The sequence below is a fragment of the Onychomys torridus genome, chromosome 13, assembly GCF_903995425.1.
Source record: "Onychomys torridus chromosome 13, mOncTor1.1, whole genome shotgun sequence".
NCBI lineage: Eukaryota > Metazoa > Chordata > Mammalia > Rodentia > Cricetidae > Onychomys > Onychomys torridus.
Window position 1 is genome coordinate 42,455,932 of NC_050455.1, and position 21,613 is coordinate 42,477,544.

The 21,613-nt window shown below is 39.1% G+C and overlaps 1 protein-coding gene across 4 annotated transcripts in view; it reads left to right on the top strand.

Annotated features, from left to right (window-relative positions):
- Nucleotides 1–20,721, top strand: part of Csnk1g3 (casein kinase 1 gamma 3) — a 92,565-nt gene extending 71,844 nt beyond the window's left edge. For all 4 annotated transcript variants that reach the window (XM_036204967.1, XM_036204969.1, XM_036204968.1 and 1 more), the window contains 3 exons: nucleotides 12,431–12,537; nucleotides 13,247–13,270; nucleotides 20,209–20,721. In XM_036204967.1, coding sequence (XP_036060860.1) covers nucleotides 12,431–12,537; nucleotides 13,247–13,270; nucleotides 20,209–20,263 — 186 coding nt within the window. In that variant the 3' untranslated portion in view covers nucleotides 20,264–20,721. The remainder of the gene's footprint in view (nucleotides 1–12,430; nucleotides 12,538–13,246; nucleotides 13,271–20,208) is intronic.
- The last annotated feature ends 892 nt before the right edge of the window (nucleotides 20,722–21,613 follow it).

Here is a 21,613-nt window from a genome sequence, read left to right on the forward strand (position 1 = left end):
TCTTATGCACATTCAGAATTACTTGAATTATTATGATTATGTATACTTAGACTAATGAAAGTATAAATTAAAAGTAATAAGAATGAAAGGAAAGTCCTAAAAGCTAGCTACCGTGAATATTATAATTGAGTACTATAGTTGATCTAAATAAAGGTAGAAAGGGAAGCAGTGTGTGTTCTGTTATTCTCATGTCTCTTAAAGGGAAGTGGTACAGAGTTTTTAAAACCTTGCTTTTGTTTTGGCCTTTTTGAAGGATCAAATCGTGTGTGTGTGTGTGTGTGTGTGTGTGTGTGTGTGTGTGTGTGTGTGTGGAAAATCTTAGCATGGTAGGCAAGAGCTCTAACATGAAGCTGCAAGCTCAGCCTTAGCAGTTACCTTCCATGTCCTTTTCTGAGTCAGTAGTAACGTCCGTCACTGTAGCCTCTTTTGTGGAACAGTGAAGCGCCATTAAACACTCTAGGCTATTTAGAGTTGACCAGGATAAAATTTCTTGAAGCTTTTGACTTAAAGAAACACATGTAAGATAGCTCTTATTTTGGGTATGCTGTGTGTATAGTATATATATGTGTTCAAATGATTGTGGTCACATTTGCATATATGTGAAAGCTGGAGGTCTATGACAGATAGCTTCTTCACTTGCCTCCCACCTTATTTTTTTGAGACAGGGTCGTTCCCCAAACCTGTACCTAACTGATTGGCTAGGCTGACTGGCCAATGAGCTCTAGGGATCCACTTGTCTCCATTTACCTGATGCTGGAGTCACAGATATTTACTGTCTTTACTTGGGTTTTTACATGGTTATTGGGGAATCCAAACATGGGTTCTTGTGCTGGTATGGTAGCTGCTTTACTGACTGAGCCATATCTCTGCCCCTGATGAGCTTTTAATGGAAGCTGAGTAGCAGAGTCTAAATTTGAACTTTCGCCTGTGATAAATGATAATAATTTAACAGACCAGATGTACATGCTACCAAAGTGATAAAGACTGAGATTTTCAAAGTGCTAGCTAAGTACAACCAATTGCTTTTATAAATCAGTGAACAACCTTATTTTATTCATTTCCTAAAAGTGAATTATAAAGACATACTCAAGATAAAATATTGTCAAATTCACTTGTTTTTCCTTTTATATTTATTTAATGAAATAATGGAAATACGTAGCTATACATCTAAGAAATTCTTTCTGCTAGAAAAATGAAGAATGCATAGTATGTCTGAAGATGTTATTTTGAGTCTATTCTTGCCTGTGTATGTTTCGGAGAGCCACTGAGGAATTTAGTGTGCCCATCTCTGTTAGCCCATAGAATCATTGCAGTGGATATTGCTGGGAAAGAGACCTGCCCATTTATAATTTTGGCCATTCATTATTCAGAAATAGCTGTGTGAGTTATTTTTAGGTGTTAGGCACTGTTGTGGGCTCATGGAATGAAAAGAAGAATGGAGAGACAGGAGGCTGTGGTGGGTAGGTAGAGCACAGTGCTAGGAGAGTATTTAGAGAAAACATACCTAAAAATGGCCTGGATGAATGATTCAAAGTTTCATGTAAAAAATACTATGAATACAAAGCATCAGCAGCGATTAGCAGCTGAAGAAGGCAGTAGAGGAAAGAGGAGCATCTCGGGCAGAGAAAACAGCATGCATAAAGTTGTTGAGCAGAGGGATACGCTTAGAAATTGAACTCAGTAGATATGGGTGTTTGTAAGCAATGAAACTGGGAGCTGTGTGGGTTTTAAATTGTGAAGGACGGAGTAGTCCTTGTTACTATTTTTAATTTTATTCTGAAGATCCTGGGGAAGCATAAGGAGGATTATGTAAAGCTAGTCCTGGTAGTGCATACTTGTAACTTCAGCCAGAGACAGGATCCCCAGGAAAGCTAACCAGCTAGGCTAGCTGGAGTCAATGGGCTCTGCATTCAGCAAGAGACCCCTTTCTTTTTTTTTTTTTTTTTTTTTTTTTTTGTTGTTTTTTTTTGTTTTGATTTTTCGAGACAGGGTTTCTCTGTAGCTTTGGAGCCTGTCCTGGACTAGCTCTGTAGACCAGACTGGCCTTGAATTCACAGAGGTCCACCTGCCTCTGCCTCCCGAGTGCTGGGATTACAGGAGTGCGCCACCACCGCCCGGCTGAGACCCCTTTCTTAACAAAGAAATTATAGAGCAATATAAAAAGATACCTGATGTCAACTTCTGGCCTCCATATATATGGGAAAATGCACACACAATCATGCACACTACCCTCACACTTGCAACTCTCTCTCTCTCTCTCTCTCTCTCTCTCTCTCTCTCTCTGTGTATATATATAGTTTATGTCATTTTCCTTGTTTGTTCATCTACTGATTTGCAGTGGTGATGGTTCCATATGTTGGCTGCTGTGAATACTTTGTCACCAAGCGTGGGTGCTCAGCTATCTGTAGTATTCTTGCTCAGATTCCTCTGGGTGTATACTTAGAAGTGGTACAGTTGGATCATGTGGTAAGTTTTGAATTTGGAAGAAGAGTCATCTTGATTTCTGCATTGGTGCACTACTTGACTGTCACACTAGAAGGGTGTAATGGTTCCTTCCTCCTATCCTTACCAGCTAATGCTGTTGGATTTTTGTTTTTCTTTTGAAGACAGAGTCTCACTATGTAGACACAGGCCGCTGGCAGCCTCAAACTCCAGAGATCTGCCTACTTTTGCCTCCCTGCACGGGATGAAAGGGGTGTTCCCCATGGTTGGCCTTGTTTACTTGTGCTCCAGGGTTGACTCAAGATGACATGGAGTGTTGATACGCCTTTCAGTCACTGTCCCCTAAAGGTTTTGAATACTCTGCATGCATTTCCTAGTCATTTGTATTTTCTTAGTTTTAAAAATGTGTTGATTTGCCAATTTATTCATAGAATGATCTGAACTTTTGGTGTTGAATTTTTTAGTTTTTTTTAAATATATAGATTGTAGATAGTAACCTTCACTCAGATGCATAAATGACAAACATTTTCTCCCATAGGCTGTCTCTCTACTCTGCCAATTTTGTTTTCTGTGCAGAAGCTTTCTAACTCCACCTAGCCACAGCTCTCAGTTCTTGGATGTTTGTGTCTTGAACCCTTTTCCCTTTTCCTTCCTTGTGCAGTTTGAGGGGTTCACATTTTACATTAGGTCTTTTAATCCATTTTAACCGATTTTTGTGGCAGATAGAGATCTAGTCTTAGTTCTTCTGCATGCAAACAGCCAGTTTTCCAAGCAGCATTTGTGGAGGAGGCTGTCTTTTCTCCAGTGTCTGTGGTGGCTGTAACTGTGGGTGTATTTCTATCTTTTATTCTATTCCATGGGTGTGTGTGTGTGTGTGTGTGTGTGTGTGTGTGTGTGTGTGTGTTGTGTGTGTGTGTGTGTGTGTGTGTGTGTCTCAGCACACTGCTGTTTTTATTAGTAAATCTTCGCAGTGTATTTTGACATCTGTACCCCCACCCCTGCTCTTAATGCTTGTGACTACTGTGGCCACTTGAGGCCTTTGAGCTCCCACATGAATTTTAAAACTGTCTTCTAGTCCTGTCGAGAATGTCATTGAAGGTTTGTTGGGAATTAGATTGAACCTTAACCTATTTGGTCATATAACCATTTTCATGATACTGCTCTTGTGAATTGATGATTATGGGGATCCTTTTTATTGTTTATATCTTCTTCAATTTCTCCTTTTAAATTTTTCTATGTAGTCTTTCATCTTTTTCTTTAACTTTATGAGTGGGTATTTTTGTTTTGAAGCTCTTGTGAATCAGCAAGTTTGTTATTGGTATAAAAGTGCTACTGATTTGAGTGTGGATTATGTACCTGCTACCTTGCTGAGATGTTTCATAGATGTAAGAGATTTTTACTAGAATCCTTGAGGTCTTTTGAAGTATAGAAGAACCCTGTTATCCTATTATGGGGGTACTTTGATTTCTTCCTTTCCTGTTTGTATGTCTTTTACTTCTTTCTTTTGCTATATTGATCTGTCCAAAATTTTAAGCACTGTATTGACTAGAAGTAGAGTTACTAGACATCTTTACCACATTCATGATTTTAGAGGAAATGTGTTCAGTTTTTCCAGTTTAGTACATTTTTGTTATTTATAGTTTTATGATGTTGAGGCATGCTCTGGCTATTCCTTGTTTTTTTTCAGAGCTTTTATTATGGAGAAGCAGAACTCTGGTAATACATCTAGTAAGATACTTGTGTGATTTCTTTTCCCAGGTGTATTTGCATATATATAGTATTACATTTTTATATGTATATAGTAAATCTTGCATGCATTCCCTGTAATGAAGTAAATTTAGTCATGGAGTATGATTCTTTTTAATGTTTTTCAATTCAGCTTTGCCAGTATTTTATTGAGAATTTTTGTATCTCTGTTCATCAAGGAAATTGACACTTTTATCTTTCTGTTGTTTCCTTATGTGGTTTTGGTATTGGTAACATTTTCTTTGAAGATTGATTTTGGAATAATTTCCCTTCCTTTTCTGTTTTTTTTGTTTTTGTTTTTGTTTTTGTTTTTGTTTTTTTGAGACAGGGTTTCTCTGTGTAGCTTTGTGCCTTTCCCGAAACTCACTTGTTAGCCCAGGCTGGCCTCGAACTCACAAAGATCCGCCTGGCTCTGCCTCCCCAGTGCTGGGATTAAAGGCGTGCGCCACCACCGCCCGGCTCCTTTTCTGTTTTAAAAAAGTATTTGAAAAACACTAATGTTCATTTGTTCTTAGTTCTGGGAGAATTCGGCAGTGAGTCCCTCCAGTCCTGGGCTTTTCTTTGTAAGGGAGACTCTTACTGCTTCTGTCTTGTTGCCCATTTATGTTGTTTAAATCCTGCTGATTTAATTTTTGTAGATAGTACTATATAAATATAATTTATTCATTTCTTCTAGATTTTTCCATCATTTAAAAATAGAGGTTTTCAGAGCATTCCCTAAGTATCCTCAGGATTTCATTGTTAGTGTAATGTCCACCTTTTCATCTCTAATTTTATATTATCTTATATTATATTTATATTATTTTGGTCTTCTGTCTCTTTGTTTTGGTTAATTTGCCTAAAGGTTTGTCAATCTTGTTTATATCTTTAAAGAAGCAACTCCTTTGTTCCATTGATACTTTGTATCATCCTCTTAATCCCTTATTTTATTAATTTTGACGGGAAGCTTTTTCCTTCTGGTGGTCTCAGCTGCTGCTTCTACCCCATGGATGTTTAGTTTGTTTTCTTGAACATGACCCAGAGTTCTTTCATGTGGTTGTCATTCTTGCTGATTGTTTCTTTGTTTATGTTTGAATGTAGTATTTCTTCAACCTTTCTGCAGGCCCTGATACCCTTTCTTCTGCTCTACCTGGTCTATGGGTGATGTTTTCCACCATTTAGCCGAGTTTTTTACTTCCAGGGTCTTTACCACCTGCTCCCACAAATTCTCTGCTCTTACAGACTTTCTTCTGTGTTCCTGATTTTTGTATCTGTATCTTGAATTGATTTCCTTGTTGTGGACTTGACCTTCTAGGAGTCATTTGTTGTTTTTAGAAGTAGGTTTTGCATTCTTTGTCTGACATTTCAAAGGTACCAGGGGCTTCTGGCCTCTTGGATATACTGTGCTGCCTTGCCTTTTTGCTTGTCCTGTGACATCTGTGTCTGGCTGCTTATCTCTTCTTTTGTATTTCAGGTTGTTCTTAATGAGCAGTTCCTTTGAGCTCAACTGCAGTACTACTCAGTACAAAACATGCTGATCATTGATATAACAGCATCAATTTAAAAACATACATGATAGAGAAATGCACTTACTATCAGTTACAGCCCACTGATGTGCTGCCAGTGACTAAAGAACAGAAAATAGCAAAGATAATGTAATGTTCTGTAAAGTTGAAGGGTGGATACAGGGAAAGGAGAAAAACAGAGGAGGAAGCAGGATTAAATAAAAGAGGAAAGGAAGAGAAGTGAAGAATATTATGAAGAAAGAAAAAGAAGAGCTAAAAAAGATTGCCTAATAACGAGAAAATGTATAAACTAGACAAATGTAAGAACTGTTAAAGAAACACAAAAGGCTTTTTTTTTTTTTTAAACACAAAGTAAAATTAAGATGCTGCTAAAGGCATAGAGAAAAATGGGGAAGCATGGAGGGAAGAAGATGGAGTCTTAGAGCACCTTCTTTGTGGGTCTTATGTTGAGTGGTGTGGCCACTTGTAAGTTCTCAGAACTCTTGCAGATAACCTGTAACTCATGTTCCCAGAGTAGTCTGGTCCCTCTCCCCATGCAAAAAAGTCCTGAATATAGGAGGACTAGCTGGGAAGAGAAGGAGGTCAGGAGAAAGGGAGGGGGACAAGAGAGTGTGGTGGGGGTGAATATGATTAAATACCTGTGTGAAATTATGCCTAACTAATATATGCTAATGAACCCTTAACAATATAAATGAAAAGAACATAACCAGAATATTGCCCAGTCCGTAAGAGCAGACGTTTCATCAGAGAACACAACATTAAACCCAGACACAATTTGGAAAGATAAAAAGGAATTATATGGTTGTTGGGAGAGTGGAAGCGATAGGAATTGTGAAGGTTATTGCAAAATAACCTGCTTGTAGAGGTGGCCATTCAATAAAATGTCATCTCACTTAAAAATAATAGAATTGGTGTCTTCAGGTAGAGGCATGAAGGTAGGTAGGGGTCTGTTAAAACTGGAGAGTCTGTTTTTGTTTTTGTTTTTTTCTCTTCACCCTCCTGGCTGGTGCTGAGCCTGGAATGAACAAGTCTCAGGTAGCTGATAAAAATATCTTTCCTTTTAGTAGCTTTGATTCTTAATGTAGCAGGAGAATCTGGTAAGCATCCTTAGCTTTGCAGTTGGTGGACCACACAGACTCATTCCTGGTCCCATCTGTTTATACATGCTGGGACGTTTAAATGTTCTAGTCAGAGAGGTCCCCTTAGTGTATTGGGGAGTTAGAGGAGCAAGCACAGCATCCAGACCTACACAGTCAGACCACTCACTGTTTGCTTGGTTTTTGAGTCATGATCTCTTTATTTAACCCTGGCTGTCCTGGCCTTGGATACATTGACCAGGCTGTCCTTGAGCCTACAGAGAATCAGCCTGCTACTGCCTGTGCATGCTGGGATTAAGGCATGCACGAAGACCCCTGAAAGTTTCTACTTTGAAAATCTGCCCAGTATTGGATTGTGCTGGAGGTTGTGGATGTCAGGTGGTCCATTGGTACTTCAAAGTTCTCAGTCCTTACAGCAGTGAACCTTGTGGCAGAAACGTGGTTTCTGAGACCAGCTTATCAGCTGATGACTTACTTGGGCTTCTTAGAATTCACAATAATTCCTAGGTGATAGGCAAGCTCTTAGTGATTGGGGGTAGGGCTGCTGGCCACCATACCCTTCGCTGCCCAAGCTGAGGCTGCTGACTCTTTCTTTCTTTATGACTGCCTGCTGTAATTAGCGCTCGCTTAAAGCTGTGTTGGGTTGGTTCCGGGATCCTGGACTATGATTGTTCCTTGTTATCAGTCTCCCAGGGTAATTTAATCTTAAACACTAGGTTCCCACTTAAGATGATACCTGGCCACAGCACTCTGAGGTATGGGGAGTGGTAGATAGGACCTCTTCTCTGCTGACAACTTGTTACATGAGGGGAGTTACTGTCTAATTAACTCTGAAGTACTTTAAAGGCTTGTATAAACTGTGCTTGTTCTTTGGGCAGGGTTGCTGGTTTCTTTTCATCAAGGTGTCCTTGCTTGACTTTAGATGGGTACTTCTGTTCTCCTCCTCCTCAGAGAGCTGTGCAGGGCTGTGTCCCTCCTCCCCAGAGAGCTGTGCAGGGCTGTGTCCCTCCTCCCCAGAGAGCTGTGCAGATCTGTGTCCCTCCTCCCCAGAGAGCTGTGTAGGGCTGTGTCCCTCCTCCCCAGAGAGCTGTGCAGGGCTGTGTCCCTCCTCCCCAGAGAGCTGTGCAGGGCTGTGTCCCTCCTCCCCAGAGAGCTGTGCAGGGCTGTGCCCCTCCTCCCCAGAGAGCTGTGCAGGGCTTCTTTTTTCTGCGTCTGTATTTACCATTGGTTCTCTCACTGTTTCCCGTGGTCTTCCACTGTATCTTTTTGGAATGGAGTCTAAATTCCCTCATCTTGACCCTTCTTCATGGTGTCACAAAGAAGCAGCTTCAACTTGTCTTCTTACACTGGAAGCTTGAAGATCCCTTTGGTGAAGACGTGGTTAAAGGGAGAGAAGTATGAGTCTGAGACAAAACTGTGAAAAACCTATAGCTGAAGCTGGGTACGTTAGCTCATGCCTCCAGTCCCAACACTGAGGAGGCTGAAGGAGGATTGCCCCAACTTCAAGGCTTATAGTCTGGGGTACAGGTGTCTTTAAAAAAACAAAAAAGTCAGCAGGGCTTGGTGGCACACGCCTTTAATCCTAGCACTCAGGAGGTAGAGGTAGGCTGGTCTCAATTAGTTCGAGGCCAACGAGGTCTAAAAAGGGAGTTCCAGGACAGCCAGGGCTGCTACAAAGAGAAACGCTATCTTGAACAACCAAACCAAACCAACAAACAAAACAAAAAAAGTCTATAGCTGAGTTGCAGGACTGAGTGGTAGAGGTGAGAGAAATAAAATGATTTGAAATATAATAGGAAGTAGAGTTTGGTTGGATCTGAGGGCTAGGAAATTAGCAGCACAATTGCCACCCCAGTTTGATGTTTTTCTGTCTGGCTGATCAGATCTCTGAAACTAGGTTTTAAAATGTACTGGTCTTAACAGATACCAGTAACCTCCAATTCCATCATAACTGAGCCTTTCATTGGAGTACAGTTCCGTTTAGTTCATTGCCATTAAAAGTGGATTCTACAGTAGTTGGCAACTGTAAGCAAATGGAAAAAGAAAAACCTTAAGGATATTAGTGTGCTGAATGACCTCCTGATTGTTTGGGAATCTTTTATGGTTGGGAAGTTTTTATTTGAGCCTTAGGAATGATGTGATTTTTGAGAACCAAAGCCAAGACAGGTATAGAATCACAAATCATCTAAAAGACACATGTGGCCAGGTACTGTTAAGGAAAATGAAAGAATATGCATCATTGTAATAAGTAGTCTGATGTCTGTGCTTGTACAGTATCAGGTTCAAATGTAGATAATGCTGACATAAAGTTATGCAGACAGAAGTGTCTTGCAGTGGTACCAAATGTCCATGGTCAGACAGGAGTGGAGTGATTTTGACTTTGTAGACAGCTCTCAGTTGTGCTTAGTGTGTGTGACCTTTCTAAAGCCCTTTCTAAAGCCAGTCTTTGCCTTGTCAATGACCCGATATAGGAGACTGAGTTCAAAATGAGGAACAAGGGCTGGAGAGATGGCTCAGCCGTTACAGGTTAGGTCCACAACCAAAACTATAAGAATGAGGAACAAGACTGAAGACCGTTGTAATGCCGCCTACTCTCCATAGTCTTCTAGGGTATCAATAGCTACAGAAGAGCATTTATATATAGGAGGATGTAGTTACCGTTTCTATTGTGTAAATAATTCCACCCTCGTTAGTTTAGGGGCTCAGGACCGAACCCAGGGCCTTGTGCTTGCTAGGCAAGCGCTCTACACTGAGCTAAGTCCCCAACCCCTCCTCATTAGTTTAGGAAGTTTCCTGGTGAGTCACATTGGTATGAATTGGTATGATACATTTATTGGGATCTTCTGTTTTAATAACATTTTACATTAACCTCTCCAAAGATTTGAATACTCAGAGAAATTTGCTACGATTAATGTCTCTGTTAGTGAAAGTTAAATTGAAAACCTTCCTTATCTTGGTTTAAAAACAATGAAAACCGGTTGTGGTGAATCATACCCCTGATCCATGAGAAAGCCATTTTACTGTGGTGTCATCGTTTAAAATAACAGCTATCAATTATACTCTAGTTATAGTTTTCAGAGTATGTAGTGATTTGTGTCTACTAGTGTGGGTTTGATAAACTCTGAAAAATATTCTTTTAACTGTATCTCACATATAGCATGGTTTTTAATAAATGTCTTAGAGAATGCTGGTATGTTTTAGTGTGTCTGATATATTTAATGGATAGATGGCTATCTGATTCATTAGTATTGTGAGCCTGTACTGTATGCTTGGTAACCATGCCTTTGAGAAATAAAATAGAAACTTGGAAAGGTATAAATATAAGTAGTTTTTATGAATTTGTTATATTAGAAAATATCAACTTTGCTTTTGAAAATCCTTGCCCATGAGCCGAGTATAGTGATGCCAGCACTTGGGAGGCAGAGACAGCCTGGGTGGTGCTGCAGACTCCTGTTCAACCCGCTTCCTCACATTCCTTGGTGACAGGCGCTGCTTTGTGTGAGGCCTGCTCTGATATGAGAATGGCTTCTTTGGGAATTGCTTGTGAGCTTTCTCCTCCTCTCCTCTGAGACTTGGTAGTGAAACTAGAGTCAGCTCTTAAAATACTAATGATGATGTGTTGGTTTTCTTTCCCCTCAAAGTTGGAGTGTCAGAGCAGAATGTCTTAAACCATAACATACTTCATTATGCTCTAAAATGCCAAACTTCAGATCTGTCATTTTTATAAACTTTCCTGAAAATAAGTCAGCCAGAAAAACACTGATATTTCATCTTCTAGTGTAGTTAAAATTCTAGAAATGCCAGCTAACTAGACTGATTCTTTAGAATTTGACTTGTGAATTTTAACAAATGTATTTGCTTAGTTGATAGATTTGGGCTTCCTATAACGTGTGTCTTCATTTCTCCTTTGTAAAGGGCCGGCTGATTGCTTGATCTCTGGCTGTATGTGTGGTCCCATTTCAGCTGATAGTTAGACACTGCCAAGTTTCATTTCATAGCTGAGGGCACTGAGATTTAGCAAGATCAAAGTGTCTTTCTCACACTTCACTGGTAGTGGTATAGCTAGTTTGGGGTATGGATCCATCTTAGTATAAACTCTGTATAAGTCTATACAGAGAGAAGAGTGATCAGCTAATTGATGCCAACAGATACAGAAATGTTGTAGGAAAAGGAGGTACGAGCAAAGCTCAGAGTATAGTTCTCAGACTTACTCGCTGTTCTCAGGCGAATCCCCTGTTTGAAAGTCAAGACAGAGCAGATAGAGTGATGATGAGGAGAGAGTGAATGGAAGGACCTTAGGAATAAGGGAAGTGTGGGATGTGAGTTATCTTTTCGAGTTTAGTATAAGAGGAGATAAAAGAATAGGGTGATTAAATGAATTTGTATTTGAGTCTTAAAAGTCTTAGAATATCATTCATGCATGGCTGTGTTTATTTATTCTGACAAATAGGTACAAGGCCTGTTCTGTGTCAGGTATATTAGAGAGCAAGATGAGATTACTGTTCTTATGAAATAGTTTTAATAGAGGCAGAATATTAAGAACAAAATAGGTCAATCAGGAAATAAGAACATCCAGACAAAACCAAAAGCATACAAAGAAGCCAGGTGTAGACGTGTGCCTTTTATCCTATCACCTGGAAAGCAGAGGCACGCAGAACTCTGTGAGTTCAAGTTCCAGGATAATCCAGGGTTACAAAAATTTTAATACAAAAATGTCAAACATAAAAACACATGAATAAAAATCAACCCGAATGACTTATACAAAGAATCAGAAATCAAGTACAGCACAAAAGACTTTCTGTGTGGAAATTTTAGGCATATGGTAGAAGAAGCCTGTCATAGAGGTGCTCTCTGGGGAACCTAACCAGTGATGGTAGTCAGTGCTAAGGCCTGACCTGATGTGTTAGATAGAGGCTGGTGAGCTAAGGGGTTAGGGAGGTAGGCAGATAGTAGATTATGTGAGACTGTAGCATGTGGGGTTAGGAATACAACTTTTTATTCGAAGTTAAATGAGAAGCCAAAGGTTGGGACTTTTCAGAAGGGAATTATCACAGATTTATACCTAGAAAGGAGTACCCTGGTTGCTTTGTGGATGATGTATTTTACTTGTGATACAAGTCAGAACAGAAGACTAATAACTTTTTTGCCCTTAGGAGAGATCATGTTGTTTTGGTACTGGAGTCCTAGTGGTAATAGAGATAATGAGAACTGACTAGATAGTATGTGTTTGGGGACTATCTCAGAGGACCTTCTTACAGATCAGATGTGGGGTCTACACAGTGAGGTGAATGGGTAGTTCTGTTGTTCCTTAAAATGGGCAGTGTGAGTTGGAAGTGTCCGTGATTACAGATTGGAGGAGGGAAAGCAGACCATATGTACTGCGCCAAGAAGATGGGCACACAAGGGGAGCTGATGGGAATCTCAGTGTAGGAGGTAGTTTCTAGAAAGAAGCCGAAAATAGAAGTTTAAAGATGGAAAGGAAGTAAGTCAAAAGCACATGTCAGATGGTTTTGATCGACTAATTATTGTGTGTTCCTCATTAACTTTCTAGTTTAAATGCCTTAATCTTTACTTAGTATATGTTATTATGTATATGTGTTTGATATATATAAATATTCTTCCTCTCTCCTTATAAAACAGGTGGTAAGTTCTACAAATGGAGAGTTAAACACAGATGACCCCACGGCAGGACGATCAAATGCGCCCATCACAGCCCCTACAGAGGTAGAAGTGATGGATGAAACCAAGTACGTTTTGTTTTGCTTATTTCGGTAGGGTTTTTTTGGGGGCGGGGGTCATAACTTTTCATGCTTGAACTTTATAGTTACATACAATTATTCCACATATTATTTTTTCTGTAGGGAGTAGAGCACACAAAAGAAGTGATATAATTGATTATCTTAATCACCATTAAAGTACTACTACTTTAGTAAATACTTTCTTAATACAAAAATTGTTATTTAGGAACTGTGCTTAAATTTTCATTTAGCCATAATAGCACACTGGGTGGTGCTGGCACATGCCTTTAATCCCAGCACTCGGGAGGCAGAGCCAGGCAGATCTCTGTGAGTTCGAGGCCAGCCTGGGCTACAGAGATCCAGGACAGGCACCAAATAACACAGAGAAACCCCATCTCAGGGGGGGGGAAATGAATGAATAAATAAATAAACAAACAAACTAATAGCACATTTAGCTTTTACTATTAGGAACATTGCATTGATATTATTGCTGTATTAATTAATTAATTATTACTTTTCAATAAGTATAAGTACTTGGCATTGTAGGATGCTCCATGTTTAATGTTACTTCAAGATTAATGTTTAAGATGTAACTTATAGTAATACTGCTTGGAAAAATTAAGCATGCAAAACAATGTGATCATTTAATTATGGGCTATTTTTGATTATATCTCTTCCTCTCTCCCTTTTTCTTTTCTTTTTGTTTTTCTATGTATAGCTGCCAGAAAGTATTGAATATGTGGTGAGTTCTCAAGTGTAGGCAGGCAGAAATAGCTCCATTGACTACAATTTCAAAGATTTAGCACCATTTAAAACAAACAAACAAACAAAACTATTCTTAACTTAGAGATTATAATTGGTAAAACTGAAAATTCATTGATGCCAATAACATTAGCTCTGAGAAGCAAGAGACAATTGTTGAGGAGCTGTTTTGCCTGCTGCAGCTTTCTTGCTGTAAGTCCATAGTTGGGGGGGGGGGCACCTTTAACTGCATGGATGGCGTGCCAGCCCGCTTGTGCTTGCGCACCTCTTTTGTGACTTGGAAGTGGTTATTTGTTAATGTTAAGTAGAAAGCTAAGTTTTTGACTTAAACTATTTATCTCCCTGTTTTTAATTTTTGGATACATAATCTTTCCCCCTACAGTATCACTAAAATCTTATTTCATTTACTAACTAGTACTTTAAAAATCCTCTTAATAATAATAATAATAATATCTTAATAATATTTTTCCTGGGAGAAATAGTACTGAATTTTAGTTATTTTTTGGTATTTGCCTACTTTGCAATCTGTGTTTAAGTGCATCTCTCAATTTCAAGACACATTTTGAGTCAGTTTTGCAGTGAATAAATAAAGCCTTACATAGTTAGTTTTAAAGCCTGTTAGTCATTTTACTTACATCTTTAAGAACACTCATTTGCTAGCTGAAAACTGAGATAATGTGGATATTTATTTTTAGCAATCAATAATCCATTTTGGTCAGTTTTCATTTTAGAATTTATTGATGATATGACTAAATTTAGTATATTTAAAGAGATATTTAGTCTGCTATTTACTTGTTTGTTATTAAACAAAAAGTTACCATAATGGCTTGTGTTTGAATTTTAGGTACAGTTCTAAGGACAGTTATGACATAGAGTGGTTGTGTGGTACTTTTTTAGGCTTGTTTCTTTTTTTGTAAAATGCTGCTAATAATATCCACCTCAAAGGGAGTTGAGAAAATAGTAGATGTGACAAGGCTCAGTTATTTTGTCTGTTACGTTCAGGGACTGTGAGCTATTATCACACTTACTTATTTCTTCATCACTAGCTGCTGATAACCTTCCTCATCTGTGGTCTTCACAGGAGTGTGCTTCTTCCATCTCTGTCCCACAGTCGTTGTTAAGCCTGGCTATGTGTGTTTACTTCCTTGTAGAGACTTTTGATCCAGTCTATCCATTCTCCATATGTTTATTCAGTGGTTACACTGTTGAGATTTCACTTGCATTAGATATTAGTACATGATAAAGCTTTGGATTTGTAAAGAAAAGGATCACTTTGTGACTGAATAATCAGAGAATGCTTTGTAGAGTGGCTTTCAAAATGATATAATATATGGTTCACTTAGTTGTGATGCCTGTGGGTATGCATGCAAATAGGCTGGCTTTTCTCTCCGGAGGCATTGTAGGACAAGAGTGAAGGAAGCTATGAGACTGCTCTTCCTGAAGGGCTCTCCTCTATTCCTTGGAGGATTATGTCCAGATTTCTTGATATGACATCAAAGGACGTTTAGCTTGCTTACTCTTGTCATTTCCTGTTTCTTCCCAGACTCAACTTAATTCTGATGTTTACTACTGTTTTGTTAGTCTGCCTATTGTTTTCTTTATACATCTCTCACATCATGATGTCTTTCTCAGTGTATTGAAAATAAGGCCTCTTTCATCTTTAGACTCCCAGGGGTTAAAATAGAAAACCACAAAAGTTATTAGTGAATAATTCACTAAAGCAATTTTCCATACCCATGAAATGAATTATTATATAATACAAAGAAGTGAGGTTGAAAATTCTTCTAAGTGAAAGGAACAGAATAATACTATGCATTATATAGCTCTGCTTACATAAACTGAGCAGGGCAGTAGTGAAGGTACAGGCAGGTAAAGGTAGTGCTTGTCTTTGGAGAGAAGAAGATGAGAGGGAGTGACAATAGACAGCAGGCTTCCTTTAAGGCAGTGGTTCTCAGCCTTCCTAATGCTGCAATCCTCTATTAGAGTTCCTTACATTGTGCTGACCCCTACCATAAAATGATTTTGTGGCTACTTCATAATTGTCATTTTGCTACTGTTAGGAATTGTATTGTAGCTATCTGATGTGTGACTCTCATAGGTGTTATGACCCACGAGTTGAGAACCACTGCTTTAAGTATTTAATGAGGCAGCTTTGAGTTGGTAGTCATGGTGTCTGTACAGTTCTGTGAATAGACTATTTGTCTCTGCACTGTACACAGTATGAGGACAGATGTTATGACACATGAATTATAAATAGGTAAAGAGGTGTTAAAGGATAGCAACCTGTGGGGTCAGGAAAACTTGATTCTAGGTGGGTTGCAAGAATCCTCAGAATTTCTCTTCCTTAAAGATGTTCATTCAAACTCTTTAAACACATTTTTTTTTCCTTTCTTTTAGTTAGATTAAGTCTTAGCATTTCTGTAAGGTCATTAACATTGTTCAGATCCCTGAGACTAAGGTATATGAACATAACTTCACTTTCTAGATTGCATCCTTGTCCCTTCTAGTATTTACTGGACAAGTTATTGTATGTTTGGTGATTGGGGTGATTATGAAGATATTTCAAAGCTTTTCATACGATTTGAACAGACGTGAAGTGCACTTTTTGGTTTTCAGCCCTAGATGTGTAAGGTTTTATGTGTGTGGGGGTGGGGATTGAATCTAGTGTCTTGTACTATAGTCACCAAGCTATGTTCAGTTACTGTAACCAGTATAGGAGAGAAGTGGGGTTATAGAGGATAAAACAAGACTGTGTGGTGTGCACTGTGGATGGAAAGTCAATGCTTCCCTACTTCCTTGATCTTCCTCTTTTTCTTCAAAGATAAAATGAAGAGGATCAGGGAAATAGATAGGGGACCAAAGTTTGAGGAACGCTGTGGCCCCAAAAGGCTTAGCCAGTGAAGAACTAACGAGGAAACTGATAAGCAAGAGGAGCAAACTGTCAAGTAGAGACTTCAACAGGGAACTCCGGCTTTGGGGAGCTGGAGGGGTGGGGCATAGGCTCTCTAGTTCAGGCTGGCTTGAGCTTTTGATCTTGCTTTAGTTTAGCTGGAATTAGAGGTGTGGTCATCTTAAAAGGAAAATTCTGTTGAAAAATTCTAAACTATGGTATAGGCAAGATGAAATTTCTGAACTAAGCCAGCTTGAAAAAGGTGAGAAGGTTGCATCATTTTAGAGAGAGACATTAGTTGTGAGTGGATAGAGAGGAAGACATAGGACATGGGACTATAGGTGTCTTCTTGAAGGAGTTACATACATAATCTTGTTCTGATCTGAACTCTTGCTTAGCTTAACAGTTCTTCCCTTTTAAAATCAAGAAATCCACCTGGGATGGTGGTGGCAAAGACAGGTGGATCTCTGAGTTTGAGGCCGATCTGGTCTACAGAGTGAGTTGTAGGACAGCCAGAGCTGTTTAGACAGAGAAACTCTCCCTCGAAAAACAAACAAAACAATAAATAAAAAAATTAAAAAAAAAATCAAGAAATCCAAAGATAAGGTAAAATACGTATTTGTCAAAAAGTAAGTATTAGTTGTCAGAAAAGGTATTTTTCTATATGCTCAGTAAGCCACGGCAGGAGAGACTGGCTTCTGACGTCCTGAGTGGGTGGTACAGGCTGGAAGCAGGAATAGTCTCCACAAAGGTGATGCTGATGAGTCATTGTAGAAGGCTGTGTGTAAGAACCTCACATCCAGACAGGAAAACATGCTTCTCTTTGATTGAGAGAAGTGAGTGTGTGATGTAGGTCAAGAAAACAGCAGGCTCGAGAGGGGGGCAGTGAGTGAAGTGGGACAGCGGTGTGCTGGGGGCAGCAGAGCCAGGCTTGCCTCACTGTTCTCTGAGATGAACTCCGATGGCACAGGCTCTTCATTGCTAGTCCGTCTACACTGATGCTAGAGTCACATGGCCTCCCTTGTTTCTCTAATTGTTTTTGGTCTGAAAGCTAAAGTCTTCCCATTTGTTAAATAGCTGCTTTTGAATATAAGTATTATTGGATACAGAACCTACGCCAAGTCTTATCCTTGAGATCCAGACTTGGCATTTTAAGAATGTGTCCTGGGTCAGTTTTCTTCAGAAAAGCCTCACAGTGATGCTGAAATATGTGTTTTGTAGGCTACAGTAGAGTTTGTGGCCCATGGGTAAGAACTCTAGATTCAGAGCATACCTATAATTTTGACTAGACTTTTCTGTAGGGTTTGGTTGTGTGAAGGAGGCAAGTCTTCAACAAATACTAAACAAGTGGTAACTTTGCTCATTTGATGGGCTGTTTCTGTGAGCAGTCATTTAGAGTAGCGGTAAATGCAGACAAATGACCACCAGTGTTAGGAGAACAGCCCTGTTTCAGATGGAGTGCTAGGAAGCAGGAGATAAGTGAGACAATGATTTCCCAGTCACCAAGACTGAATCAGCTGGTTTTGAAACGACTTTATCTTAAAAACCAGCAGGGGTTACAGTTTGAATTTATTCCTTTAATGCTTCTGCTTCGTGGGCAGATGCAGCGCAGAACACACATCAATGCTGCCCTCTGGTGGTAATTGCTTTAATAGTATGCCATCCTATTTAGTGGGATTTATTTTAAAAGTTATGTGGCTAATCCTTTAACATTGTTTTTGAACTTAAAGAACCTGTGCCATTAGAAATTTTCTTGAAATTGTATTTTGTTTCAAATAAACAATTGGGCATGCTTTCTTTATCCAGTAGTCCTTACATTAGAAAGAAAGGTTTTTTAACAAAGGGAAAGAACTTGGCTCTCAGAACTAAAGACAAAACCAAAGAAAGAAATAAGTGAGGCGTGTGACTACGGCCCCAGTGTGGACAAGCTGGCAGTGAACAGCCTGTTTATCAACACTTGTATTGTATTACATTTTCCACCATTAAAGGCTTATATAACTTAAAATACCTTTTGAGTACATAGATTTTGAAGGGATATACTTTGGAGCTTGAAGTGACAAATGAAAATATATCAGGAACAAGGACTTTATATTAAACAGTACTGAATTTTCATCGAAATATCACTTGTGATTGATATATTGTGCACCCCAATAAACTTATCTGGTGGTCAGAGAACAGAACAGCCACTATAATAAACATAGAGGTTAGGCACTGGTAGCACATGCCTTTAATCCTTGCATTCTGGAGGCAGAGATTCATCTGGATCTCTGTCAGTTCAAGGCCACACTGGAAACAGCCAGGCATGGTGACTCACACCTTAAATCTCAGCACTTGAGATCTCATGTCTTGCTTGGGAAAGACACATGCCTTTAATCCCAGGAAGTGATGGCAGGAAGCAGAAAGGTATATAAGGCGTGAGGACCAGGAACTAGAGGTCTTTTAAGCTTTTAACCCTTTAGTAACAGTTCAACTGAGATCAATTCTGATGAGGACTCAGGCTTCCAGTTTGAGAAAACAGGAGGATTGGCTGAGAAGTTGGTGAGGTGAGGTTGGCTGTGACTTGTTCTGCTTCTCTGATCTTGCAGAATTCACCCCAATAGCTGGCACTGGATTTTTTTTAAAAAAATGAATAAGACCTCTTAAGACTGGTGTTATAATCACTAGATTCTTAAATTTCATACTTTAAATGTATGGTCTATTTCTTTTCCTTTAAATGACTTTTCTTCTCATTTTACCTTTTTCTCTGTGGATGTTTCCTATTAATGGGAAGATCACTTGAGTAATATTTTACCCCCCTATTGAGACAGGATCTCATGTATTCCACGCTCAACTCAAACTGTGACCGTGAACTTCTGGCCCTTCTGTCTACCTCTTGCCCACTTTGTGTGACACTGAAGATTGAATCCAGGGCTCTGCCCACTGAGTAGTGTCCCTTTGAGTTTCTATTTTTGAAAATTTATATATTTAAGATTTGAGAAAGTATTAGTTATTATTGCTGAAAGTAAACATGGCTGGTTTTCTAATTCCTGAAACAATATTTTCTACTTAGTGTTTGTTTTATGGCTGTAGCTCTAATTTAGACCCATGAATGTTTCAGTGTACACACACACACACACACACACACACACACACACACACGCACGCTCATTTCAGCTTTTTCTGGATAGTTACCTCAGTGAGGTAAGGTTTATATGTATATGTTTTTACCTAGGGAAAAAGGATTGAATATATAGTTTTGAATTATATTTAAAAAACCTATATGTTTAAAACAAGTTTGTATATATAGTTTTTGAACTATAAAATGGAATCATCTTCTCTATGCTATTTTAAATGTTAAGTATAAAAGTACTTTGATAAAAATTAATTTGAATAACTTACAATAAATTTTGACTCTTAAAATACCAAAAAGGTAGAGGCAAGTGGATAAACAGTTCAGTCATCTGCATCTATATTGTGAGTTTGAAGCCAGCCTGGGCCAGTTCAGAGTCTGTCCAAAAAAACCTTAAAATAAGTGCTGATCTTAATGTTGTACTTAGTCTGTTTTCTCTTTCTGTTGATAAATATGGTAAGAAATACTTGTTAATCAATGTTACTTTTTTATTTTGTTTTAGATTCTAAACTAAAATTCACTAAAATGAAATAGGTCATTATTGCCTTAGTAACAGGGACTTTAGGAATCAAAGCTACCAGTAAGAAAGGGAGAGACACAGAGACCAGTAAGTGTCCTGAGGAAGATGGGGCAGGTCAGTCGAGAGTCATCTCTGCTGTTCTCACTTCTTGAAGCAAAGCCTTTTGGACTTCCTGGCTCCTTTGTATGTTGCCCAGAATGACCGCTCCACTCAGAAGGCATGCTGATAGGACATAGTCACAATAACTGCCATAGGGTCACTAATACCAATGCTTCGCTGATATGTTCACTATCCTGCACGAGCCTATTGCTTTTTATGACTATCTAAATTACTATGACAAATCCAGTCTCTGATAACTGCAGTGTTTTTGTAATAAAGGAACATCTTCTTCATCTGCAGGTGCTGCTGTTTTTTCAAACGAAGGAAAAGGAAAACCATACAACGTCACAAATGACTGGACACAGACAGATCCTGGGGAGTTACTTACTTGTTCATATGCTGTCTCGTGATTAAAATCATCTCTGTAGTGACCACATATATTTTCAAGGACTCACTCTTGAAACAAAAATGTCATACTTTCATATTTCATTTTGTGGTTTGTCTTACATTCATTTCCGCTCCTAATTTAACTTTATGGAAGCTTTAAAATTTTGTCAAAATGTGAGTGCTTTGCCCATCATTGAATGGAATGGACCAATGAAGTGGTATTGATGAACACAGTTCCGGAGGACATTTTCCAGAAGCTCTTCTATTATAGAAAACGATACAGGTGTCCAAGTGTCAATTAATTGCACCTAATTTGATTTTTTTAATGTCTTCTATAAAAGCATAATCAAACAAAAATTTTCTTCCCAATGGATAGTGCAGCAGAGAAAACAGTTGCCCAAATATTAAAAACAACTTTCTTGAAAAGTTCCTATTTTGTGACATCTGCATTGATTTCAGTATGACTTATGGTACTGTTACTCATGAATCATATTGATATTCTATCTGTGAAATCAAGGTACAGTCACTGCCCGAAGGTACTGAGGGAAAGGCACTGGGATTGGCAAGCAGTGGTGGTGAATAAATCAGAAGAACTGTGGGAAATAGGAGCGTGGCCACTGTGTGCCACTGTGTGCGGTGCCACTGTGTGCGGTGCCACTGTGTGTGGTGCGGTGCGGCTGCAGAAGTGGCCGGAGCACTGATAATATCTGTGTGATGTGACTCCATGCTTCCAGAGGATAATATAGGCTAGATAGCGAACAAATGAGTACTGGAGAAGGAGTCTATGTCGAAGTTCAAAAAATACACCAAGGAAAGGAAATAAATGTGAAACTTGTTGCGGCGTGTAAGACTAGAGCCCTTTGAAACCTGCTGCTGGATGGCCACATCTCCCCGAAGCAGAAATCTGAGGACATGCCATCCAGTGGTGGCTGTTTGTTAGGTAGTTCTTGGAGTAAAGAAAAGAAACACACACACACACACCTCCCAGCAGTAAACACTGGGTCACTTTGTTGCCCTCTGTGCACATTAGTCTCTTGTATTCACTTTGCTAGTTCTCTGAAATTACCTGTCTTGAGCATAATGTTGATGAGGGGAGAATGTTTGGAGAGGGTGGGTCAGGTGCTTTGCCTCCAGGGCTTTCACAGTGCCTGCATATGAACAGTGAACAGTTCTGTTATTAGCTAAGTCCATTCCACTTTGCAAGCGTGCTTTGTTTTAAGCCATAAGGACACAGGCATACTTTGTCACATTCTCTTAGCCAGATTTTCAAGAGTGAAAACAAAAGATTGGCTAGAAAGATACTGTTGATCATACCACA